The sequence below is a fragment of the Ochotona princeps genome, chromosome 22, assembly GCF_030435755.1.
Source record: "Ochotona princeps isolate mOchPri1 chromosome 22, mOchPri1.hap1, whole genome shotgun sequence".
NCBI lineage: Eukaryota > Metazoa > Chordata > Mammalia > Lagomorpha > Ochotonidae > Ochotona > Ochotona princeps.
In genome coordinates this window covers 37,982,538-38,009,854 of record NC_080853.1, presented here as the reverse complement: position 1 = coordinate 38,009,854, position 27,317 = coordinate 37,982,538, and the positions used below count along the sequence as shown (strand labels likewise).

General features: G+C 43.3%; 2 protein-coding genes across 2 annotated transcripts; both read left to right on the top strand.

Moving 5' to 3' along the window:
- The first annotated feature begins 13,163 nt into the window (after positions 1-13,163).
- On the top strand, positions 13,164-15,704 carry LOC101521873 (putative olfactory receptor 7A2). The gene is made up of 2 exons (XM_058679906.1): positions 13,164-14,111; positions 15,627-15,704. Exons 1-2 carry the CDS (start codon positions 13,164-13,166, stop codon positions 15,702-15,704), a joined length of 1,026 nt encoding a protein of 341 aa, XP_058535889.1.
- Positions 15,705-22,059: 6,355 nt separating this feature from the next.
- LOC101523658 (olfactory receptor 7A10-like) lies at positions 22,060-22,860 on the top strand. The gene has a single exon (XM_058679905.1). It carries the CDS (start codon positions 22,060-22,062, stop codon positions 22,858-22,860), a length of 801 nt encoding a protein of 266 aa, XP_058535888.1.
- Positions 22,861-27,317: the final 4,457 nt, after the last annotated feature.

The following is a 27,317-nucleotide window of genomic DNA, read 5'->3' as shown; positions in this document are numbered from 1 at the left end:
TGGAAATCATGAACAGCCCAATATCTGTGGCTAAAGAAGTGCTAAACACTCCAGAGATCAATGTCTCCGTTTCAAGAAATCTTACTCTAAGGTCAGATTGTGAAAATAGAACTTGTTTCTTCTGCCTGAGTACTCCAGTTTCTTCCACTGCCTTGATTTCACCCCCCAACCCCTGTAAATTTTAACCATCTCATTGTTTTGGTTTTTGCTTTTCTTTGTATTTAGCAGCCTTCTTGTGGATATTTTCTTTTTATTATTATTATTAATTCATTAATTACATTGTATTATGTAACACAGTTTCATAGGTACTTGGATTCTCCCCACCCCTCCCCAAACCCTCCCACCATGGTGGATTCCTCCACCTTGTTGCATAACCACAGCTCAAGTTCAGTTGAGATTCCCCCATTGCAAGCATATACCAAACATAGAGTCCATCATCTTATTGTCCAGTCAAGTTCAACGGCATCTTAGGTATACCCTCTCTGGTCTGAAGACAGAGCCAGCAGAGTATCATCCCAATCAATTAAAAACTCCAACATACCTTCAGCACAAATTTACATCATTATGGAATTAATTGACATAGTAATGAGTAACCAATATGTTAAAAGTAAATGCGAGTTCTTAGCCACCTTCTGTGACCATCTCATTGACATTTCAATTTTAGTTTATACTCTTGTGGATATTTTCATTATTTTCCTTAAAATATCCCCAATGATTGCACCTGTAATATGTGCCAATTACCAAAGTCTCAGAGGAGAGTAAAGGATCTTCTAATAAACTATTCCGGCTGACATAAGATATTGAGTGACTCTTATTTTTACTGAGAAATTGTCATGTGGAGTCCAAAGTTGGACCCTTTGTGATAACTAGGTCATTCATGTAATCTATAGGACAGAAACATCTGAGTCCTCAGTTTTCCCACCTTACATACATAATTTCCTTGACTTCCTAATATAAATTCTTCCCTGATTATGGGATTAAATATTAGAATGTGTGCTTTCTCACTGGGTCTTACACCTGTATTTAGGCTGCAGTTTCTATTTCAGTCCCCTGGGCCAGAGTCCATCACAGACACAGCAAACACACCCAGCAGTGTCTGTGTTCTTGGTGGACATGTTTACATTTTCTGTTCTACTTTTAACATACATCATGGACAGGGTTTTGGTATCAGACCAAGAGCAAAGTGGTTGCAGCTGTAAAATGAATACACAGGAGAGTTTGTGTTGGTACACCTGCTGTGTATTTTGGTTGTTTTCAGTAATGATATGCTGGGTGTAATTTTTCTATTATCATTTTAAGAGATATTATCATTTGGGAAATTGACTCAAGAATGTATGTATTTTTTACACACAAACTGACATATTCATGTACAACTCTCTCCAAAAGAAGTTTTAAGAGATACTTCTTGGATATCACAAATCTAGCATCTTTTCCAAGTATGCTGTCATCTCTGAGCCTCATGAGTATTTGCTATCATAATATAACCTACACATAAAAATCACCTTAATACATGAAAAACATATATCCTCCAAATTCATTCTCTACAAATATTCCACACCTTTTCACAATCTTAACTAATACACCCAACTCTTCTATTCCTCTTGCACTGTTACAAATTCTCACAATATCTTAGGCTAAGACCATTCTTTTCTTCCTCAAAAACACTTATGCTCATATTTCACAGAACACACATTCCTCATCTTACAAAATCACGTCCTTTCTTCTCACTGGTGACCCCATGTCATTTAGAATTTAAGTCCTTCAAAAATGAAATGTGTAGTCTAGGTGTCCCCTTATCCCAGATACAGAAAAGCAAACAGTGTTATTGTGGAAACAATTGTCTTATCCACTTTCCTGTACCCCTTGACCCTTTGTGCCCTAATCAACTATTTAAAGATTATCAAAAATAAAAGAAGTTTTTTTTAAAAAAAATTGTCAAAATGATTAAAATATGCTGGTCAAACTTTGAGGAAAGTGTGTAGTTTAAAAAACAAAAACACTCACGCAACTACATATAGACTTAAAAAATGTTTTTTCCAGGGTTAACATGCCTGCATTAAATATTTACTTTTTATGTGGAAAAGTGAGAGAGAAAAAGAAGTAGAAATAGGGAGAGGGAGAGAGATTTGCTGTTCCCTAAGTGGTCATAGCAGCTGAAACGAGACCAGGTCAAAGCACATGGATGGCAGAGGCCCAGACATGCAGGCCATCGCCCACCACATTCTCAGGCTCATTTCAAGGACAATGGGTCAGACGTGGAACACAACTGCCTAGGTTGTCTGGTCCCGAGGCAACCATTACAGTCCTTAGAGAAAAGAAGCTAGTAGCTGGTGGGCATTCTGGATGAGTAATGACATATTTGTGTTAACTTTACCACTATGCCAGAAAAATTGTTTATTGATTTTTTCCCCTTTCTTTTCTAAATGATAAATGGAGAAGCTGGGGAACTCTAGGCAGGGACATGTCACCATGGTCACGAGCCAGAATGTCTGCAGTTTGCCTGGGGCAGGGTGTCTGGGTACATATTGGAGTGGAACTGGCTGAGGGCATGTTTGACCTGGAAAGAATAACTTCTTGGGTTATCCAAGGACTGAGCCACTGCATTTGCAGGAAGACAGGTAGCATGGAGTGGTTTAGACAGAGAAACCAGGGGGCATGTCTGGCACCAGAGGGCAGGTCAAGGCACCTGCCCATGTGGGATGCCTGCACTGGTATAAATAGCATCACCCACTGCCTGCTGGTCCATAAAGAAGGCTGGTGCTAGGGGGCAAACCTGGCAGGGCCACAGTAGCTGTCTGCCAGTGTCAGAGTAGTGATGGGTCTCATGAAGATCAGACACAGCACTTAACAGAATGCAAAAGAACTGAATTTGGATGTAGATTCTTTAGAAGGTCGGTGGTCTCACCTCTTTTGTACAACACCAGCTAGTGATGTGGAAAACTGGGGATGTGACTGGCCAAGACAGGTTGGACCACAAATTTATCAGACCAGAACCTAAGGAACACTCATGGGAGCTGGGACTGGGAGGATACCGAGTGGGGCCAGCACATGCAGGGATCTGGATTGAGGGCATAACATGCCAAGAAGAACCATTGTCCTGCTGCGACATTTGAGATCCTGGACTGTGAGCAGGCCGGCAAGCAGAACTTGAGGAAATCCCCTACAAGTCTGCAGTTTCCACTGGGTAGCACAAGAGTCAGGGCTGGTTGTGGCCAAGAACTAGGTCAGGCAAGTCTTCAGCATATCAGCATTTGTGTGGGCCAGGTCTGAGGGCAGGCTGCAGTGGGCCATGCCTGAGCACATGCTGGCATACAAGATAGCCTGGACAGAATGTGGGCTGCAGCCAGCAGGGCTGGAATGCAATACCCACCAGCAATAGCTGGGAATGTGGGTGGGCCAAACAAAGTTGGGCTGAACCCCTGCCAAAATGCACAAGTCCTGGGGCACGGAACATGCCTAGTAGGGGAACTTTGGAGACTCCTTTTCTGGGCTGCAGCTCCTACTGGTGAGTGTGAGAGGCAGGGTTATAGACGGACCAGGCTTGGCAAGGCTGCAGCACCCATTAGCACACATGTGGGCTGGTCATCCTCTGATGAAGCAATCAACATTCCCTGCTGGCCCAGAAGATCTGGTTGTCATGTTTCCCATGATGTCCACTACTGAGGTATCAGTAACTGAGGAGACAACAGTCCCAACACCTGAACTCCAGGTTTAGAGTACAGTGAGCCACTTGGAGAGTGCCCCAAAAATCTCACCTGGGGTGACCTCAGACTTGACTCTTGTGTGTGCTGGCCAGGGCAGGGTCAACGTAAGTCCATCACTTGTACCAGGCAATGGAGATAATGATATCCCAATCCTAATTCTCACACAAACTGACAAATGACATGGCCCAGCATAAGTAAACCTAGCAGGGAGGTGCCCACAGTTCCTCTGCCAGGCATGTTCCTGGCACCAGATCTTGTACCTGCCAGGGGCTGCTGCAATTCTTCCTGGCGTGATTCACATCTAGTCCTGGCACTTGTCAGCTGGGTTGCAACCTAGCTCAGCTAGCCTGCACCCATTAAGGCTCTCCTGTTTGGCAATTAGTATGGCAGGCATTTCAGCCTGGCCCAACCTTGGACTGACCCACACTCAGTCACCAGTGGAAGCAGCAGCCAGTAACAGAGTCACCAACATTAACCTACCAGACCTGTTCCCAGCCCCAGTTCTTATGTGTGTCAGCAGGTACTACAGCCCAATCTGAGATGGCCCACCCTCAGTCTTGGAATTCACCAACAGGTGCTACAGAATGGCTCATCCAGACTGCCCCCAGTCACATCTCTAGCTCTCATCAGTGACTGCAGTAGCCTAATCTTGCCTGGCATACACCAAGCCCAATCCCTCTTAGGAACTAGTTTGTGCTGTGGTTCAACTAGCCAGGCCTGCACCTTGTACTGAATCTCAATTGCAGCAGTGCGTGCTGTGGACTGACCCTGTCAGGCTGCCCACAGACCTAATCATATGTATGCCAATGAGTGTTGCAACCCCATGTTTCTAACATGTTCCTAGCTCCAGCTCTTGCTCTCATCATCAAGAACTGTGGCCTGCGGGAAATTTTCCAAGTTTCCCTATCAGGCTTACTCCAAGCAGTTGAACACATGTTTTCCAGCAGGGGTGCTACCCAGTCTTACATGGCTGGCCACCATCCTGGCTCTCACAGGTGGGTCCTGAAGCTTAGCCTACACTGACCTGCACACATTCTGGCTCTCACCCATGAGTGCTACAGCCTAGCTCACAGCCAGAGCTGGCTCTCATGTGAACTTGCTGTTGATACAGACTAGCTTAGCCTGCCGTCTCCCACAGCCATCCTGACTATTGTGACTCAGAAAATATAGCAGAAAATTTTCCAGGGACTTGCATATGTTGAAACACTCATGTTGAAACTCTTACACAGAGGAGATTCTCTGTTTATGGTTTATGGTGATGGGAGGAGTCATATGTGTAGGAGGCACTAGAAGCTTCAAATCAAAACAGAAAAGTGAGGTCCTAAAAGCACAACTCCAAATTGTTCTACCCACTGACACATCCCAGGTGTCTGCACTTCCACGAGTAGCTAGATGCTGCCAAAACCACATCTCCTGTGCAGGAAATGGCTGCGGGACTCACATTAGTTAAGTACGCCACTGAGGCAGGTGCTGTGTCACGGTGGGGGAAGACACCCCTTGGCATGCCTGCTTCCCACATTGGAATGCTTGGGTTCATGTCTTCCATCCACTTCCAATTCGTCATCTCTGCTGTGGGCACTCTGGGAGGCACAGGGTGATGGCTGAAGGACTCGGGTGCTTGCTTCCCACATGAGAGAGACCTCAGTGAAGCTCCTGGCTTCAGATTAGCTCAATTCACACCATTGCAACATTTGAGTAGTGAACCAGAGGACGCAAGAGTGCTCTCTCTCTCTTTTCTTCTCTCTATGCAATCCTAACTTTCAAATAAAAATAAAATACCCTGTGGATCATGTTTCTGCCAAATTTCAGAGCACCTGGTTTTTAATATGTGCCCCACTCCAACACCTAATCCCTGCATCCTGCTAATGCACACCCTGCTCAGGCACCAAGTGAGAGGTCATATATATTTTATTTTACCATTTTTACCATATATATATGTGTGTGTATATATATATATAATATATAATATAATTTCATACTATAAGATGGATTGTGGGATTCAAACATGTTTATGAAATATAAACATGATGTTTAGTCAAATGACAGAAGGTGCTTTCAGAATTAGGGAGTAAGTAATATAACTTTTAGAAATAGAAGTAATCGCTAGAAGATCAAAAGCACCAACAAGTAGCAGAAATACAAGCACAAATCAGAAATATACATACCTACAAAATCGCAGTTTGGGCAGCGTCTCACCAACCCATATATTTCTTAAACTGCAGATCTAAGAACATGCAAATGAACTCACATTTTCACAAAGAATGATTAAGAGATATGCTTCAGTGGACAAGGTTTTTAAATATCCACACAGTCACTTTATACCATAATATTGTTTCTTCTGTAAACCGTTTGCAGACCTCTAAGCAGTGTATGGTGAAGCTCCTGAGTGCACCCGTTTTTGCCCATTAGATATTTCGGTTGTGTGAATCAACCACATGAGAGAAGAGGATACAATGTGTGTTACACAGGAACTGCTTCTGCAGCTAGGGCTTGTCTTGTCTGGATCTTTCTTGTTCACACCACAGCATATTCACTTAGACTCATGTCACAGATAAAAATGACCCGCCCTTATGTCCCTAGACTACCCTCCACACCCAACACCCTGATTCTCTAGCCCTTTATTGCACACACACACAAAATGTAGTAACAGCTCTTTCATTTGACCTGTCCCATTCCCTGCTCGTAGGCTCTGGTTACATTTACTTCCTGGTCCTCAGTGACCCTGCCTTGCTGAGTTTCAGGGACATGTCCCTTTTCATCCTCAGGCACAAGTACTTCACTGAGATCATGACTCAGGCAAGCAGATCTCACTGCATCCTGCCCCCTCTTGGCCCAGGTCTAGGATAGCGTGACTCTCAGCTCACCACAGGTGGATGCTGTTGGCTGCTGTTTGCTGAGCCTTTCCTGCAGCACCTGCTGGATTTTCAGACTTACCTGGAGGGGTCTCAGAGAGGAAGGTCTTTAACTGGAAATGCAAACATGTCCATGGGAGCTTCGGCTTGGGTTTAGGAGCACTTTCTCTACTAAAGCCAGCAGGAAGATACCAGGTGTCTGTCCCTGAGTTGGACACAACCAAACTCCAGACAGCCAAGCTTCCTGACAGCGCTTCCTAGCAGGAGAGCTGTGCACAGCTCCTTCTGCATGTTCATCAGGCATGTTTCCCTCTGGGACTTCAGCCTATGGACACATCATTGTCCTGGGGGATACTCTTCTGTAAAACAAGGCAACTTTATTCTTGCAGAGTTCTTGATCCCAAGATGACGGCTCAAAAGTCAGACAAACTCAAGCTTCATGACGTTGTATCCTGTGGGCACCACTTTCACCCTGTGGAAAATCTCCTAACCTCATATCATAGGCCTACTAAATTTCCCCCACATCTATGAATGAGAAGCTGGTCTTGATCATGTCCCTGGGATCACCCAGTTATGGGTGTTTGGTGGAGACACAGTCCCTGTTGTGCTCAGAGTTGTGAAGGTTCAAATCCCGCCTGTAGTCCACTTGCAGAGGCATATCTAAAGCTCTCTCAGGTCTTACACATCCATGAGCCAGACATTCACTACCCTTTTAACATTGATTTTGTGCTGGCCCATTACCCTGAAATTGCTTATTGATACAGTGATGAATGCCAACAGCAATGAGGACATGACGAGGAATCCTGTGCTCCTAGTATTTGGCATTGGATCTGGTGTTTATTGGTAAAACACATGGTAACCTGGACATGCATGCTTATTTGTTATAACTGTATTAATATAGGTTATTATTGAGATTCCCTTCTGCATAGTCATGAACGATTTGAGGAACTGTTTTACTCTGGAATAACTTGGAAACACCACTCTCTATTTTCAGTGTAGAACTTACTGGAGTAAGAAAGAAAGAAAAGGGAGGGTGAGCGTGAGGGAGGGAGGAGGAATACCATGGGAAGTATTGTTATTTTCTTAAAACAATTGTGAAATTTGCTCCCTTTCAATATATTTATTTTTCTTTACATATTAGTTGATGCCCATCCCAAGAACCAAATACTCCAAAGAGGATCAATGACTAAAAATTCAATGTATGGTATTAAAGGTTTACACATTTCAGGTCATCTGTGATTCTGAGACCACTTTAGGTACACTGCATTCAGTTTTCCGAGTGGGTCTTGTGTGTGGATTACACTTAAAGCACTTCATTTTATTTGCATCAATTAGCAGGTTTCATTACTCACAGTAGATTCAAGAACCAGTGATACTTCCCACAGTACATTACCCCCCGACCCATCTTCTCTACTACAGTTCTTAAAATTAAAATTAAAAGATTTTATTGGAAATGCAGATAAGAATTATGGAAATATTTATGTAGAGAAAGATTGTATCTTCCATCTGCTGGTTTATTCCCCAAATATCCACAGATGCCAGAGCTGAGCTGATCCAGAGCCAGAAGCCACGAACTTCTAGGTTTCCCGAACAAGTGTAGGGACCCAGGGTTTTGGCCATCTTCTACTGCCTTACAGGGCCACAAGCTAGGAGCTGGAAGGGAAGTGGAACAGTCTGGAAAGGAACTGGCACCCATATGAGATCCTAGCAGATACAAGGTGATGATTTAGCCACTAGGCTTTCTCTCCAGGTGTTTTTGCATTCTAAATGCCACACAATTTGTTTTTTGGAAAAGCCTATTTAACTACGCATAATGATCACCAGTCACATCAGATTTATTTATTTATTTATTTTTAAATGTATTTTATTTTTATTGGAAATGCAGATTTACAGAGAGAAGGAGAAACAGAAAGATCTTCCACTGACTCACTCTCCGAGTGGTTATGACAACTGAAGCTGAGCTGATCCAAAACCAAGAGCTTCTTCCAGGTCTCCCACAAGAGTGCAGGAGCCCAAGGGTTTGAGCCATCCTCTACTGCTTTCCCAGGCTGCAAGCAGGGAGTGGGCACATCAGATTTATTGCAAAAATACACGATTTCCTTCTTTTGATGCCTGTGTGTTATTTCATTGTAATATGTGTAACACATGCACTATTGATAGGAATCGTAACTAGCATAGACATTCTAAGTGTTCCTTGAATTGCATGAGGTGAAGTGTGCAGAATTGAAATGCCCACATTTCTCAGGATACAATTTCTTATCAAATAACATTATGATACTATTCAGTGTTCTTCTTCATAGCTTCATAATATATTTCTCAGACAACATAGATTTATGAATCATTACAATAAAAGATTTGTTTGCATGCCAGACTCTATCTCAGGACACCTAGTATGGCATGGGATGCAATTTATGTAATTTTAGGGCAGGATGAAACTCTGATCTTTTTCCATCATTCCTATGTGCATCTTACCCCCCAAAACAGCATAGACTTTGGTACCACAGTAGAGTGTGTAAGTGGTCACTTGGATTCTTTCTAGTCTAGGGTCTTGTTCTTGAAACCAAGTGTGCTAACTGCAGTCTCACACATAGTCTTTAAATGGATAGTCTTTAAATGGATACGAATCAGGAAACCCCTTCAATTTGGAAAAGAATGATTTTCCATCAGAGATAGCTTGTGTGTGACAGTGTTCTTTTCTCCTGTGTCCAGGCATTTTGTGCTGAAAGTCTTGTGGTCCAGGTGTGGAGTTTCTGGGTTGAGTGGATGATTGGTGGATGTGCCTTTTCCTTGAATATTCTTTCTGCACCTGCTTGGAAAGTTCCAGAGATCTCTGACCTTGCCTCCTTACCTGGCCTGAAGGAGACAGCCCTCCCTTTCTGAGTTTGTCAAAGCCACTCCAGAGGAACGGAGAAGGTGAGAAAACCACATGGACACCATCCATTCCACTGCCCCTTCAGGCTCAGGGATCTTCTTCAAGAACATCAACCCACGTGGAACTGAGCTGTCATCCAGTCGTATTTGCCAGGATCTCACATGTTTCTGTTCAGGTGTGCTTGGTTACCAATGATTATGATTCCCCAGAAGACAAACTCCCTGTCACAACTTTGTAACAGTAGAGTAGAAGTGAACATGACCAATACATCATTTATAAATATCATCTTCTATTATGGGATAAAAATCACCAGACTAATATGATCCTGTTCTGTTCTGTTTCCTTCAGTTATTCTACATGTTATCCTTTGGTACAAAAAGAGCCATTCTACAATAAAAAAAGGTTTGAAATGGTATCCTGTTGGAGAGCATGATGGTGCAATGGAGAATCTTGCTAAAGCTCAGGCTCCACTGGTTCTGAAGTCAGCTGTGTGTCTTTGATCATGTTTCTAAGTTTCACTCCATGCTCTGTATGTGGCTGTGGTGACTGTTTTTCAAAATTCATCTCTTGACACGTGGTCTCTCCGTGCAGTCTGTATTAGACCTGCGACATTTGTCATGATGTACTCCTGCCAGTGTCAATGTTGGTGCCAGGCCCTAGATGCTCCAGGACTGAGCTAATTGAACTGATTTAATTGAGGATTTGGGGGGCAGGGTGACCAGAGCGAGGGAGCTGCAGACAGAGGATGTTCTCATTATGCTTGTTCCCTCCCTAAAAGTTCTTAGTGACTGATGGCTGAACCCAGGACCATGAATTCCACCTGTGTCTCCCACATGGAGTGCAGAGGACTCAAGTTCTTGGATCAAATTCTGCCTGGCTCCCATATGCACTGGCCAGGGGTTGCATAGAGGCAAAGCAGCTGGGATTTGAACAGGTGCTGCCATATGGGAGGTCAACATCACAGTATATGTCCCCAGAAACATGTCATTGAATTTCACTTTTACACGAAGATTCTGAAGTGCCCATATGTATGTATGTGTGAAATGTAATGTGTATGACTACAGTTATAACAGTATAACCCTGTCTTGGTAAAGAGAATACTTATTAGGCATTATACTATTTATTCCAGCTACATAAATGTGTGCTCCTACTTGAGGAATTCAACGATAATTCATGAAATTTGTTTCTCTTTCTTGCATCAAATCTCAGTTTAACCAATATAAAGAATATAGCGATTATCAATTTCAGGGAATGTGTGAATTTTTCTGCTTATTTAGTGAAATCAATTCTTCCCCTGGTGAATATAAACATATCAAATAGTTTTGACTTTTAGTTCCTTCTAAATTTTTATTAACTTTCATAGACACAATTGCAAGGGAACAATTCTGCCTTCCCTCCCTTATTTCCCCAGTTCAATTATCTTCATTCCATTCTTCCTTTTTTCCTTAATATTTAAACAAAAATGTGTTCTCACTCTCCTCTATAGACACCAGCTTAGTGTACCACTAATCATCATATTCAACAAGTAAAACATGAGAAAAGAACATAACTTCCCAGGACTAGAAACAACAACCAAATCTCAAGATGCTGTTTACATTTCTACATTATCTTTGTATTCAGCAATAAATACAACATAGTAGGAGAAACACGTGATAATTGCCTTAGGGGAACTGGCTTGTCTCACTAAACAAAATATTTTAAGGTGAGGAGCTAAATGGCAGCTATTTGTGATTGCAGCAGAGCAGGATAAGAAGAGAGAGGATTCACCTGGGTCCATGAAGGTCTTTTGGGAAACACCTGCTTTCTGTCATGGCCAGCAGCCCAGGGCCAGCAGGCTTAGAGGTCAGGGAACTGCCTAATGAATAGGTGTTGGGAGTTGTAAGTAGCTCCTCTGCTGTGGTCCCTCAGACTGCATCCTTGGGTTAGAAGCAGTCTGCTTGCTGCATTTGGAGTCCTGAGTCTGGCTCAGGGACCAGAGCTTCCCTCTTTACTTCTGCTGTGCCTGGGATGGAGCTTCAATCCCCAGCATCCACCATCCAGGCAGGAATTTGGGCATCCATACAGACACTTTAATCATAGAGTTGCCACGCAGGTGAGCCTGGCCGACACTGCAGGAGGGGTTCCAGGCTGTGGACACAGACAGCTTTCCTTGGGGTTAGCCAAGAACTGAACAAACCTAACCAATAGCTGGGATAGGTCTGTGGTGGTGACTGCTACACTTAAGTATTGAATGCATTGGTCAGTGATTATCAAATGGGAGGGAAATTTTGGATCACCTAGGGCAATGTCTGTTGCTTTTGAATAAATGAAGAGCAAGAAAAGATCAATTCTGATAGAAAGTGAGTTTCTTAAATGCTCTAGAATAGAAGGAGTCAACTTTAGAGCAATTGGAGAGCTGGGGGAGCAGAGAAGGAATTTTCTGTATGGAGGGACATGTGGTAGAGTGAAATAATATCACATTTGCATTGTGAAGGGATTTTGGTTGTCCAACACATGAAACGGATTACAGAAGGGGTAATCACAATCCCTGGCCCTGGAATAGCCTCTGCAGACTGAGTCACCACCCTGCCCATTTAGGCAGTGAAGAGTTGCTATAACCGACTGTCTCCAGGAGAGTGGAAATGTCTACGTGGAAATCCTGATAGTAGCAACTGATGGAACGCATGGGTCTTCTTACATGACTCAATGTTGTCTTAATGGTGCAATAAGAAGAGCTCTATCCAAGATACCTTCTTGACCATAACTACATCACCTATGGGTTGCATACACACAAGGCTTTCCTGTCACTCTCATTTTCTCCTTCAATTCCAGCACTTTCTTGGTGTGCTGTAGGGTGAGTTTTATTCCTGTCTTTCTTGTTCTCTTATCCACAAAGATTGAGCATTGTTAGCACTTTATTTCTGCCATGCAGTTCTTTAATGAGCACTTGAATGTATTTCAGTGTAATGAAAAAGTGAATTTACAAGGTAGGTTGTTAGGTTACAAAATGTCTGGTGCAACCAATATCTTAATCCAAACTTAGGGAAGGTCATCAATATTTTGAGAACTCTGATTTTTCCAAAAAGTCTGCACAAAAATAAGCGTATCTGTTAGCTGCGTTTTCCAAGACATTGTGATAGACCCACTAAATAAAATTTATGAGTACTTGTGAAAGTCTGTATTTTTTCGTTGTCAAAAACAGTAACTCATTCTCAGTTCCAACCCCACTGTTACTAAATCTACCAAAATTTGGTTTTGCAAGAAAAAAAATAACCCAGTTTTAGATATATTTCCAACCTGCTCCAAGTTAAGTTGTTCTTATCATTTGACATCCATTGTAATTCCTCCTTGCCTACATAATTGAATGATTTAATCAAAATCATAGCAATTCTGCCTTCAATGGCACCATTAGACTGAAGATCACTTTATCTTTCAAAATCAGAATTGAACTCCATATCTAATAATACACAGAACCATATATTATACACTGCTTCTTCTGATTTTTTTAATGCATTTAATTGGAAAATCAATGGTGCATTTGGAACCACTAATGCATACATATTTCTCAAGTGACCAAATAATATCTCATTAAATTTGAGAACTGTTTGATTATTTACAAAAGGACTGAGGGAGGGAGGGACATCTGAGTCAGTGAACCCACTGCCAGGGACCAAAATGGGAACTGAGGCATCTTCAAATGCAGGAGCCACATTTAGAAGATGAAAACACGAATTTTGGATTTCTTCACAGTTGGTTATGCCTATTGTGTATGAATATGATTCAGGTTCAACTACCTGTTTTTGGGTTCACCTGCGCTACATGAAGCTGAGAAATCAAACCCAGCTTTCAGAATTCCTTCTCCTGGGATTCTCAGAGGACCCAGCCCTGAAGCCCATTATATTTCAGCTGTTCCTCTCCATGCATGTGCTCTGTGTCATTGGGAACATGCTCATTGTCCTGGCCATCCTCTCAGACCCACAACTCCACATGCTTATGTACTTCCTCCTCGGCAACCTGCCTTTAGTGAACGTCTGCTTCACTTCCACCATCATCCCCAAGATGCTGGTGAACATTCAGACACAGAGCAGAGCCATCAGCTATGCAGGCTGCATCACACAGATGTTCTTCTTCATAATCTTTGCAACATTAGGTGACTTTCTCCTGGCTGTAATGGCCTATGACCAGTTTGTGGTCATCTGTCACCCCCTGCACTACACTACCATCATGAACTCCTGGCTCTGTGTGCAACTGGTTCTGCTATGCTGGGCCATTGGTGTCTTGCATTCCTTGTTAAACAGTTTATTGGTGCTGAGGCTGAGCTTCTGCACACACCTGGAAATCCCTCACTTTTTCTGTGAGTTGAATCAGGTGATCCACAGAGCCTGTTCTGACACCTTTCTCAATGACCTCATAATGGATCTTGCAGCTATGCTTTTAGGGGTTGGTCACCTGTCTGGGATCCTGTTCTCCTACTCTAAGATCTCCTCCTCCATCTGTACCATCTCATCAACTCAGGGCAGGTATAAAGCCTTTTCCACCCATGCCTCTCACCTCTTGACCATCTCCCCATTTTATGGCACAACCCTGGGTGTGTACCTCAGTGCCAGTGCTGCCCCAAGTTCAGCCTTAACTGCAGCAGCCTCGGTGATGTACACAGTGGTCACCTCCATGCTGAACCCCTTCATCTACAGCCTAAGGAACACAGTCATGAAGAGGGCTATAAAAAGACTGTTGTTCCCTGCTTGGATCCCAACCATGAAGACTCCCAGACCTTCAACACAAACTACTAATATGAGCAACAAGGACTATACCCCAACTGCCAAGGAGGCCACAGGGAATTGGATGCCCTCGGAGGCTGAGTACTCTGAGGTCACCCACCCCCAACCGGAGCTTCCGCAGGGGATGGAAGAAGTCCAAACACTACTGCGCAGAAACCAACGTCATCGGAAAGACAACCAGAAGCCCTGAGCGGTCAGCAGACACAGAAGAACAATTAATGTCCTTCGGGACCAGGGAGGAGAGCTTTCTCTGGTCTGAGCCTGGCTCCACCTCTGGACCCCTGCCCTCCCTCGCAGTGACCATCGGGATCGCTTCGAAAACCCCTCACAGCAAACAAACAATCATACAAACTAAAAAAAAAAAAAAAAACCCTAAAATAAATAGACAAACAACAGAAAGTAGAGCTTGAAATCTGACAGGAAAGAGCTGGCATGGATTGGCTCATGCCTTGCTGGGTGGGACACAAAGGTTAGTCACTCCTCACCATGGTGCTGAGGATTTTCCTGCACCCACCCCCAAAAAAAATATTCTGCACATTAAATGTCGACAAATATCTTGTTAGAGTTACAAGTCAGTCTAGATTATCCCAAAATCTGCCAAGATCAGCAAAATTATACTTCAACACAACAAATGGCTAAATACTAAAATGAAATAGACATGAGACAGCTGAATGGTACCCTATAGCCTTTTCAAGGTATATAGCAGCCGGTCCGGTCCTGTATATAAACTAAAATTGAGATGTCAATGAGCTAATCATAGGTTGTGGTTAGGACTTGTTTTGTGTTATTTTGTTCTTTGTTTTTGTTGTTGTTGTTGTTGTTGTTGTTTTAACATACTGGTTACTCAAAACTATGTCAATTCCATAATATTGCAAATTGCTGTTGATGTTATATTGGGACTCTTAATTGACTGTGATGATATTATACCAGCTCTGACTTCGGACCAGAAATGGTCTCCCCAAGAAACTGTTCAACCCATCCGGACAATAAGTAGCTGGACTCCATGCTTAATATATGTTTGCAAGGAAAGAATCTTGATTGAATTTGAACTGTAATGCTGCATCAAGGTGGAGGAATCCACCAGGGGGGAGGGGAGGGGGAGGGGGAGGAGGATTCCCAAAGCCTATGAAACTGTCACATAATGCTAAATATTAATTAAAAATAAACAAATAAAAAAAAGACTGTTGTTCCCTAAATGATAGTGGAACCCACAGTGTTGGGGCTGAGCAGTGTCAGTGACTCATGTCTCAAGCCTCAATGTCAGACACTGTGATGTATTTATCAGAGGAAGAAGCAGAGCTTGCTTACTCTGCTCACTGTCCTTTATTTAATTCTAATAAATTAATTCCTCTGGGTACATTGCAGATGAATGACCCATTGCATTGCACTGTGTGTTATCTTGTAGCTTGATACTCAACATTTATTTTAACTTATCTCTAAGACTATGATTAAACACTTAAATATCGTGATTATTGAAAAACTAAAGGAAGAGACAACGGAGGCAGAGAAATATGACTAATTTCTTAGAATTTTATTTTATTTCACTTTATTTTGGGGTATGACAATTAGTTCCATATTGTTTCCTTCATATGTCTCAGGTAAAAGGGGATTTTAAGGAAGAAGTCCCACGCAGTCTCCCACCCACCCCAGGTCCCTGATGTGGGGCATGCTCCAAGGATCTTGCTCAAGTGGTTTTGATAGTTCAACAGTTCTGAATTGCTGCCAATCTCACCACTACAAGCATGATGAGGTCGTTAAAGAATCCACTGATTGACGTAGTCCATCATAGAGTCTCCATTTGCTCAGTTTTTCACTGCCAACGTATATCTGTGGTCTTTGATTGACTTGTTCTGTCCTCTGTTTTTTCATGCTTAGTGTTCTGAGTCTGGCAGTTCTATTGGGGAGGGGGGGATTCACTTTATATCCATAAAATGTTTAAAAATAAAATTTTAAAAAGTCATCAGAATATCCCCATTCACTTGTTAAACTCATGTAATTCAATATTTCTATCCTTGCTGCTAGAATAGAAATTTTGGCAAAACACTTGCTTCTGCCTCGGAGTTCAAAGACATTGTCTTACTTCTAGTATGATGGTATGTTATCAGAAAACTGTCCTCGTTGCAGTTTTCCCATGAGGCTTCTGAATGGTGATACATTGTCAGTTTATGGTTGTTTTCACTACCTCTCACAAGCCACCTATCATTGCTTAAGAAGTCTTGAAATGCACGTTCATGAATTCCTGCGGATGTTCATTGAAACCTAAATACAAAAAAAAGAAATCTGATTATCTCAGTGTCATACATTTCCACATAACCCAATGAGTGCTGCTCACATATCATATTTCTAGAGATGCCACACTGTTTCTGAGACAAGTGTAAGAACCTTCATGAAAATATGACACAGCAGGTTCAGCTAATGCTGGTGATGCCATGGACCCACATGGAAGCAACTATCTGAGTCCCAGCATTCCCCTTCTGATCCACTCCTGGAGAATGCATCTGGGAAGGCTGCAAATGTGTGTGGATTCCTGTCACCCAGCTGGGAGGCCAGGATTAACTCCTGGCTTCATGAAGGCCCAGCCCTGGCTATCATGGCCCATTGGGAGTGTACTAGCTGATGGATAATCTCTCATCTTCAGTTCCTCTCTCTCCCTCTTACTCATTCTGACAATTTGTCTTTCAAACAATCTTCTTTGTAAATATGACAAAAAATGTAAAGCATTTCTTCTTTGACAGTGATCCTTGTTTACATTGGCAACTAGACCACATTATTTCTCATCTTTCATTTGTATATTCCTGGTAGCATTTCAGAGGACCTTTTAGGTAGCTTAGTTTTAATTTCATTGTTCTTATCTTAGTTTACTTTATCGACAAATGTCAAGACATTTAAAATACAGGTCGTCAAATTTTAAGGATCCAGGTGTATACCTAAAAGCAAAACCAAAACTACACATGGACATTCAAACTATTCTTTTGTACCATGGTTAACTTGCCTGTGTTAAATAATTATTTATTTTTTACTTTCAAGAGTCAGAGCAGAAAAGAAGTTAGACAGAGGGAAAGAGAGAAAGAAAGTTCCTATTTCCTAAGTGGGCTTTACAGCTAAAACTAGACCAGGTCAAACCACATGAAGGCACAGGCTCAAACATGTAAGGCATCCTCCATCACATTCCCAAGCTCATTACAAGGACAATGGATCAGATGTGGAGCCCAGCTGCCTAGGTTGCTGTGTCCCTACACAATTATTACAATGTCGGGAGAAAAGCAACTAATTTACGGTGGGCATTCTGAGCCTGGTTAATGCCAACTCTGTGTTAACTATCCCACTATGCCAGCAGAGTTGCTTATTCTTTTCTTACTTTCCTGAATGATAAATGGAGAATCTGGAGAACTCCAGGCTGGACATGTCACCCTGGCTCCAGGCTGGGGAGCTGTAGCTTTCTTAGGGAAGAGAACCTGGGGACATTTTCAAGTGGGAGAGGCTGAAGGCAAGTTTGACAGGGGAAGAATAAATTCTGCAGCCTTTCAATATCTGGGCCTGTGTTCTTGAAGGAAAGCAGGTAAGATAGAATGGTTTCAACAGTGAGGGCATTTCTTTGTCAGGCCATGGCACCTCCCCACTTGGGAAGCCTAGGCTGGACTAAATTGTATCAGCCACTGCCTGCTGGTGCATGCAAAGGCTGGTGCGAGGTGTCATATATTGCCGGGTGAGGCTAGAGTAGCTGGCTGTAAGTGTCAGAGCAGGGAAGGGCCATGTGACGATGGGCGAGAGGACCTACCACAGCAAAAAAAAAAAAAAAAAAAAAAAAGAATTTGGGCACAGATTTGGATGTTGGGACTGTGAGGAGACCAAGTGGGACCAGCACATGCAAGGGCCAGAACTGAAGCCTGATCATGACAAGCAGGGACACTAACCCTGCTGGTGTGTGTGAGATCTGGAGCCTGGAGTAGGACTGGTAGCGGAACTTGGGGACCTCTCCTACAAATCTGCAGTTTCCTCCTGGGGAGTACAAGAATCAGGGCTGGGGGAGACCCAGGCCAGGCAAGTCTTCAGCACACATCAGTATTTGTGTGAACCACATCTAAGGGCAGGCCATGCTGGGCCAGGCCTGAGCACATGCTGGCATAAAAGAGAGCCTGGACAGTGGTGTGATCTGCCCAGCTGGGATGGGCCATAGTATCCACTAGCAAGAATGCTGTCGGTGGGTGCGCCCGGTAGGGTTTCTTGGAAACATGTACCGACACACGCAAGACCCTGGTTGGGAAAATGCAAGCAGGGGAACTCTTGGACACCCTTTTTGGGTTGAAGAAACACTGATGAGTGTGAGAAGCAGGGTTGTGTGCCATCCATGCTGGGCAAGGCCACAACACCCATTAGCATGTGTGTGGGCTGGTCTGGGGGCAGGCAATTCTGGATTAGGCCTCAACACCACTGGTGCTTGCAAGAACCATCCTCTGTTGTTATACTCAACATTCCCTGCTGTCCCAGATGAACTGGCAGTCCTGTCTCCCATGATGTCCACTACTCAGTCATCAGCAACTGAGGAGATCCAGTCATAATACCTGCACTCCAGGCTTAGAGTCCCATGATCCAGTAGGGGAGTTCCCCAAGAAGCCTCACCCAGGGTGACTTTAGATTTGATGCTTTTGTGCACTGGACAGAACAAGGTCAGATTCAGTCTATCACCTGCACCAGCCAATGGACACACTGGTGCCCAACCCCAATTCGCACAGGGACTGATGTGTGCTTTGGCACAGTAATAGGTACAGCCTAGAAAGGAAGTGCCCACAGTTAATTTGCCAGGCATATTTCCAGCACCAGATTTTTTCAATACATTATTTTAAAAAGACTTTTAAAGAAATCATTTTCATTTATTTATGGTATATAATATGAGAATTGATATGTATAAATTTGTGTAATATTCAAATCATGGTATATGAATTTTCATATCCTTCAATATTATCCTATTGAAGTAATGGGCCTGGTGCAGTGGCCTACTGGATAAACTCTTCACCTTGCATGTGCCAGGATCCCATATGGGCACCAGTTCTGACCCCAGCTGCCCTGCTTGCAGCCAACTTCCTGCTTGTGTCCTGGGAAAGCAGTTGAGGACAACCCAAAGCCTTGAGACCCTGCACACATGTGGGAAACCTGGAAGAACCTCCTGGTTCCTGGTTTTGGATCGGCTCAAATTCTACAGTGCAATCACGTGGGGAGTGAATCATCAGACAAAAGGTCTTCCTCTCTGCCTCTCCTCTCTGTATATCTGAATTCACAATAAAAAGTTATAATCTTTAAAAAATACATTATCTTATATAAGTATTGAGAAACTTATAAACTCTAATTTTAAATATATGATAAATTATTTTAAGCTGAGTTAAAAATATTAACTACAACATATTACTCATGCTTAGTGCACCATTAACACTATATTCAACAAGTAAAAATTAGAGAAATCACAGATTTCAAGAAGTAGAAGCAACAATCATGTCTCAAGATGCTTTCCCCACTTCTACCTTATTTTTGTGTTCAAGATCAACTACCACATACTAGGAGAAACACATGAAAATTGTCTTTGGAGAAGTGGCTTGTCTCACTAAACAAAACTTTTGAAAGTGAGGAACTAAATGGCAGCTATTTGCGATTTCCACAGAGCAAGGGAAAGAAAAGAGGATCCAGCTGAGTCCATCAGGGTCTCTTGGGAAACACCTGCAAGAAAATGACTTTGTGTCATGGCCAGTTTCCCTCAGGGGCCAGCAGGCTTAGAGGTCAGGGAGCTGACTAATGAGAAGGTGTCGGGAGCTGTAAGGTAGCTCCTCTGCTGTGATCTCTCTGACTGCAGCCTTGGACTAAAAGCAGCTTGCTTGTTGCATTTGCTTCCTGAGTCTGGCTCAGGGACCAGATCCTCCCTCCTTCCCTCTGCTGTGCCTGGGACAGAGCTTCAGTCTCCAGCATCCACAATCCAGGCAGGAATTTGGGCATTCATACAGCCACTTTAGTCATACAGTTGCCATTCAGGTGAGCTTGGTAGATACTGCGGCAGGGATCCCAGACTGTGGACACGGACAGCTTTCCCTGGGGTTAACCTAGAGCTGAAATAACCAAGCTAACACCTGGGATAGGTCTGTGATGGTGACTGCTATACTTAAGTATTGAATATATTTGTCAGTGATTATCAAACGGGAGAGAAATGTTGCTACTCCTAGGGCAATAAGCTTCACTAATGAAGAAATGAGGGCTAGAAAAGATCAATTCTAATAGACAATGAGTAGTATAAGTTTCCTCGAGTACGTATAGCCAACTTTGCAGTAGTGGGGGATCTGGAGGAAGTAGAGGGAATTTTCTATGTGGGGGACATGTGGTACAGTGAGGTCATACCACTTTTGCAGGGACAAGGGACCTCTTATCCACACACGAAACTGATTAGGGAAGCCAAGAAAATAACCCCTGGCCCTGGAACAGCCTCTGCAGACTGAGTCACCACGCTGCCTGTTCAGGCAGTGAAGAGTTGCTGTAACTGACTGTCCCAGTATTGACAGAAAAGGACCAAGTGAGTGGAATTGTTTGAATGATATCCTGGTAGTAGCAGCTGCTGGAACTCATACATCTCAGGGTCTTCTGTCTTCTCCCACTGTGCTCTCACATGACTTAGTGTTATTTTAACCACACAGTAAGTACAGCTCTGTCAATGACACCTGCTTGACAATAATTGCATCACCTGTGAGCTGGATACACTCAAGGCTTTCCTGTCACTCTCATTTTCCCCCTGCAATTTCAGTGCTTTCCTGGTGCGCTGTCAGGTGAGAGAGGTTTATTCCTGTACTTATTGACTTCTTACCTGCAAAGATTGGCTATTGTTGACAGCTTTCTTTCTTTATGCCATGGAGTCCTTTGATGCATACTTGAGTTTATTTCAGTTCATTGACAAATATATTTACATGGTAGATTGGAATGCTTCAAAAATATGTCTTAATCCATACTTATGAGAAGTCATCAGAATTCGAACAACTCTATCTTACAAAATGCATGCACAAAAATAAGTGAAGCTTTTATCTGCTTTTGTAAGACATTTTGATGAACCTTCAGTAGAATGTAAGATGCGTGACAGCTTGTATTTTTTGTTGTCAAAGTCACTAACTCATCCTGGGTTTCACACCCACGTATGTTAAATACAAAAATTTAGTTCTGCAAACGAAGTCTTAGTAAGTCAGTTTTATGTATATTTCCAGCCTACTCCATGCTGAGTCTTTCTTATCATTTGACATCCTTTGTGATTCCCCTTTGCTTAACGTGACTGAGTTGCTTGCTCACAATCATATCACTTCTGCCTTCACTTGTTCCATGTGTGTGAGGATCACTTTATTTCATAATGAGACCTTTATCTCTTTAACTCTTAAGATACATGGAACCCCAAGTTATACACTGCTTCTTCCCCTGATCTTTCCTTCATGCATTCAGTTGTAAAATCAATACTGAGTATGTAACCTCTGATGAATAAATATTACTCAACTGGTCAAAAACTATGTCATTATATGTGAGAAGCATTTGATGATGTAGGGAAGCATTGAGGGTAGGAAGGAATGATTGGTCAGTGATCTTACTTGGAAGGACCAAAAATTAGTAACAAGCCATCTGTAATTTTGGGAATTTTCAATGGGAAAACATAAATTTGAGATTTCTGCTGTGTTGGTTACATCGGTATTTTATTCATATGATTCAGGTCCAACTACTTCTTCCTGTCAGTGATCTGCGCTACATGAGACTGAGCAACCAAACTCAGCTTTCAGAATTCCTTCTCCTGGGATTCTCAGAGGACCCAGCCCTGCAGCCCATTATAGTTCCTCTCCATGTATGTGCTCTGTGTCATTGGGAACATGCTCATTGTCCTGGCCATCTTGTCAGACACCCACCTCCACACGCCCATGTATTGCTTTCTCGCCAACCTGTCCTTCTGTGACATCTGCTTCACTACCACCATCATCCCCAAGATGCTGGTGAATATCCAGACACAGAGCAGAGCCATCAGCTATGCAGGATGCATCACACAGATGTTCTTCTTCATAATCTTTGCAACATTAGGTGACTTTCTCCTGGCTGTAATGGCCTATGACAGGTTTGTGGCCATCTGTCACCCCCTGCACTACATGGTCATCACGAATTCCCATTTCTGTGTGCAGCTGATTCTGGTATGCTGGGTTATTGGTGTCCTAAAGGCTCTGATGCAGAGCTTACTGGTGCGGAGGCTGACCTTCTGCACATACCTAGAAATCCCTCACTTTTTCTGTGAGTTGAATCAGGTGGTCCACATGGCTTGTTTTGACACCTTTCTCAATGACCTCATAATGGATGTTGCAGCCGTGCTGCTGGCAGGAGGTCCCCTGTCTGGGATCCTGTTCTCCTACTCTAAGATCTCCTCCTCCATCTGTACCATCTCATCAACTCAGGGCAGCTATAAAGCCTTTTCCACCCATGCCTCTCACCTCTTGACCATCTCCCCATTTTATGGCACAACCCTGGGTGTGTACCTCAGTGCCAGTGCTGCCCCAAGTTCAGCCTTAACTGCAGCAGCCTCAGTGATGTACACAATGGTCACCTCCATGCTGCACTTCTTCATCTACAGCCTGAAGAACACAGTCATGAAGAGGGCTATAAAAAGACTGTTGTTCCCTAAATGATAGTGGAACCCACAGTGTTGGGGCTAACCAGTGTCAGTGACTCATGTCTCAAGCCTCAGTGTCAGACACTGTGATGTATTTATTACAGGAGGAAGCAGAGCTTGCTTACTCTGTTCACTGTCCTTTATTTAATGACTAATTCCTCTGGGTACATTGCAGATGAATGACCCATTGGATTGCACTGTGTGTTATCTGGTAGGTCAATACCTGTCATTTGTTTTAACTTATCATTAAGACGATGATTAAAAATTGTAGACCACATGATTGTTAGAAAAAAAGGAAGGAAGAGACAATGGAGGCAGAGATATGACTAATTTCTTAGAATTTTATTTAGGAAATACATTAAACCTGTTCTTTTTATCCATAAAAGGCTTGAAAATAAAGCTTTAAAAATCATAAGAATGTTCCCATCCGTTTGTTAAACTCATGTAATTCAATATGGCTATTTTTAGTGCTAGGATAGAAATTTTGGCAAAACTCTTGTGTCTTCATTGGAGTTTTGAGAAATCATCCTATTAAGTTATCAGAAATCTGTCCTTGTCGTAATTTTTGCCATGAAGCATTTCTGGAAGGTGAGACACTGTCAGTTTATGGTTGTTTTCAACAACTTTCACAAGCCACCTATCATTACTAAATAAGACTTTGAGTCTGCAGTATCCATCATCCAGGGAGGAATTTGGGCATTCATCCAGACACTTTAGTCATAGAGTTGCCATGCAGGTGAGCTTAGTAGGCTCTACAGGAGGGATCCCGGAGTGTGGACACAGACAGCTTTTGTCCTACCTGTGGTAGGATGCTATGTTATCAGAAAACTGTCCTTGTAATTTTCCCATGAGTTCTGGAAGGTGATACATTGTCAGTTTATGGTTGTTTTCACTACCTCTCACAAGCCACCTATCATTACTTAAGAAGACTTAAAATATACGTGAAAAAATCCTGTGGAAGTTCACTGTAACTGAAGTACAAAGAACAAAGGAATCTGATTATCTCAGTGACATACATTTCCACATAACCCAATGAGTGTCGTTCACATATCAGATCTTCAGAGATGCCACACTGTTTCTGAGACAAGTGTAAGAACCTTCATGAAAATATAACACGCACGTTCAGCTAATGCTGGTGATGCCATGGTCCCACATGGAAGCTACTGTCTGAGTCCGAGCATTCCCCTTCTGATCCGCTCCTGGAGAATGCATCTGGGAAGGCTGCAGATGTGTGTGGATTCCTGTCACCCAGCTGGGAGACCAGGATTAAACTCCTGGCTTCATGGAGAAGCCTGGCCATCATGGAAAACTAGGAGTGAGCCAGCTGATGGATGATCTCTCCATGTCTCATCCCCTCCCCCTCACTCTCTCAGTCTTTTTGTATTTAAAATAATCCTCTCTAAAAATATGACACCAAGATTGTAAGACAGTAGATTTCTTTTACTTTGTCAACTAAGCAAAATTTGTTCCCATCTTTCATTTTTGGCTTTCTGTAGATATTGTAATGCCATTTTCTGGCAGTATAGTATTAATTCAATTTTTTAAAAATCTTGGTTTCCTTTATCAAAAATATCAAAAGGCTTACAATATATGGAGCCAAGCTTTGAAAAAATTCTATACCTAAAACAAACACAATAATAAAAACAGAACTATACATAAAGTTTCAAAATATTTTTAACAGGGTTATCTTACCTGTTTTAAATATTGATTTTCTCTTCATAGAGTTAGAAAAAAAGTGAGAGTATGAATGAGAGTTAAAATGAAAGTGAGAGAGAAAGAGAGCGAGAAAGAGAGTTCCTATTCCCTACATGGTCATAACACCTGAAACTAAACCAGGTCCAACCACATGAAGGCAGAGGCCCACACATGCAAGCCATCTTCCACCACATTCTCAAACACATTACAAGGACAAGGGAACACACCTGCCTAGACTGTCTTATCCCTAGAAAGTATTACAGTCCTGGGAGAAAAGCAACTAGTAGCTGTTGGGTATTCTGGGCCTGGTTAATACTAAATCTGTGTTAACTATCCCACTATGCCAACAGAGTTGCTTTTTCTTTTTTTCGTGCTTGCTTTTTTAAACAACAAATGGAGAAGCTGGGGACCTCGAGGCTGAGACATGCCACCATGGCTCCAGGCAGACTGCTGCAGCAGTAGGCATGGGTATATATTGGAGTAGGAATGGCTGAGGGCATGTGGACAGGAGAAGAATGAATTCTGGGGTTTTCCACAGCCTGGGTCACTGCACCAGGAGGAAGACAGGTAAGCTGGAAGGGTTTAGACAGGGAACATGGAGTACATGTAGCTGTCTGTGAGTGTCAGAGCAGGATGGGCCATGTGAGAATAAGCCACAGCACCCACCACAATGCAAAATAACTGAATTTGGGGGTAGATTCTCTAATAGAGGTGTGTGCTTGCTTCTGTGGGACTACAGCCCAAGTTGGTTTACATGGAGAGCTGGGGATGGTGACAGGCCAATGCAGAGTGGACAACAAAGCTCAACTGACAAGAAACCACCTAAAGTTCTGCTCCATAGACCAGAGGCTAAAGTCCTCACCTTACACGCACCAGGACTCATATGGGCACCAGCACTAATCCCAGGTGCCCCACTTCCAATCCAGTTCCCTGCTTGTGGCCCTAGAGGGTGAGCAGTCAGGGATGACCCAAGGCCTTGGGACACTGCACCTGCGTTGGAGAACCACTGGAGGCTCCTGGAACATGGTTTCCCCCTTCGTATTGGTGCAGCTCCAAAACAGACAAAAGAGCTTCCTCTCTGTCTCTTCTCCTTTCTGTATATCTGACTTTCCAATAAAAATAAAATAAATTTTGAAAAAAAAAAAGCCACCACCCACCTGACACTCATGGGAGCTGTTATTGCAAAAGGAACAAGTGGGGCCAGCACACATGCAAGGTCCTGGGCTGAGGGCAGATAATGCCACGCAGGGTTGCTGCCATGCTGGCATGTGTGAGAACTGGGGCTGTGAACAAGCCTGGTGGCAGAACATGGGAAATGTCCTGCAAGTCTGTAGTTCCCCATGGGGGGCACAGACGCTACCATTGGAGGCAGGTCAGCCCAGGCAAGTCTGCAGGATACATCAACCTTTGTGTGGGACAGGCCTGAGCACACATGATGGCATACAGGACATCCTGAACAAAATGTGGGCTGTGCCCAGCTAGGAAGGGCTGCAATATCTGCTAGCAAAAGATGAGACTGTGGGTGTGCCATGTAGGGTTGTGTTGAACTCCTGCCAAAACACATGGGTCCTGTGGTTCAGAACATGCCTTGTAGGGGAAATTTTCACACTCCCTTGCTGGGTTGTGGCTCCCAGTAGTAAATGTGAGACACAGGGATATGTGAGGGCCAGATTGGGCAATACTACCGCACCTGTCACCATGTAGGTAGGCTGGTCTCAGGCAAGGCAGTCTGGAATAGGCCCCAGGACACTGCTATTTGCATAAGCCATCCTTTGATGACGTGCTCAACATCCCCTGCTGACCCAGATGAGCTAGCTGGCATATCTCCATGATGTCCACTACTCAGGCACCAGCAACGAGGGAAACACAGTCCCAACACCTGCACTCTAGGGTTAGACTCCAGTGATCCATTAGGAGAGTCCCCAAAAAACTCACCTGGGTTGACCTCAGACTTGACTCTTGTGTGCACTGGCCAGGGCAGGGTCAGATTCAGTTCATCTCCTACACCAGGCAACAAATATACTGTTGCCTAGACCCAGGTAACACATGAACCGATAGGGTGTTGTGGCCGAGCAATAGGTACAGCCTGGCAGGGAAGTGCCCACAGTTTCCCTTATCAGGCATGTTCCCAGCACAAGACCTTGAACCTACCAATGGCATATGCAATCTTGCCTGAGAGGACTTACATGTAATCCTGGCACTTATCAGATCGGCTGTGGCCTAGCTCAGCTGGCCTGCACCCATTCAGGCTCTTGTGTTTGCCAATGAATATGGTCCCAGCCCAACCAGTATCACACCCTAACTGCCCCAAACCCAATCCTAGCTCTCTCACTCACCAGTGGAAGCAGCATCTAGCAAGAGAGTCACCCAAGTTACCCTTCCAGGCCTACTCTTAGCCCCATGTCTTGTGTGTGCCAGCTGGTATTACAGCCCAATATGAGATAGCCCACATCTTGTTGACCAGGATTAAGCTCCTGGCTTCATGAAAGCCCAGCCCTGGCTATCATGGCCCATTGGGAGGGAGCCAGCTGAAGGAAGGTCTCTCCCTCCCGTTCACTCTCTCTGTCTTTAAAATGATCTTTAAAAATATGACACAAAGAAAATAAGATATTGCTTCTTTGACAATGCTTCTCTTTTACATGGACAGCTAAATGAAATTAGTACTCATCTTTCATTTTTAGATTCATGAAGACATTTCAGAAGCACTTTTGTGCACCCTAATATCAATTCAATATTTCTTTAAAATATTACTCTCCTGGGCCCTGCGTGGTAGCTCAG

Excerpts from the sequence above, each read along its gene's own strand:
- LOC101521873 (XM_058679906.1), top strand. The coding sequence starts at position 13,164 with ATGCCTATTGTGTATGAATATGATTCAGGTTCAACTACCTGTTTTTGG. Across the intron at positions 14,112-15,626 it reads TCTACAGCCTAAGGAACACA|ACTATGATTAAACACTTAAA; the intron begins GTCATGAAGAGG and ends CTTATCTCTAAG.
- LOC101523658 (XM_058679905.1), top strand. The coding sequence starts at position 22,060 with ATGCTCATTGTCCTGGCCATCTTGTCAGACACCCACCTCCACACGCCC.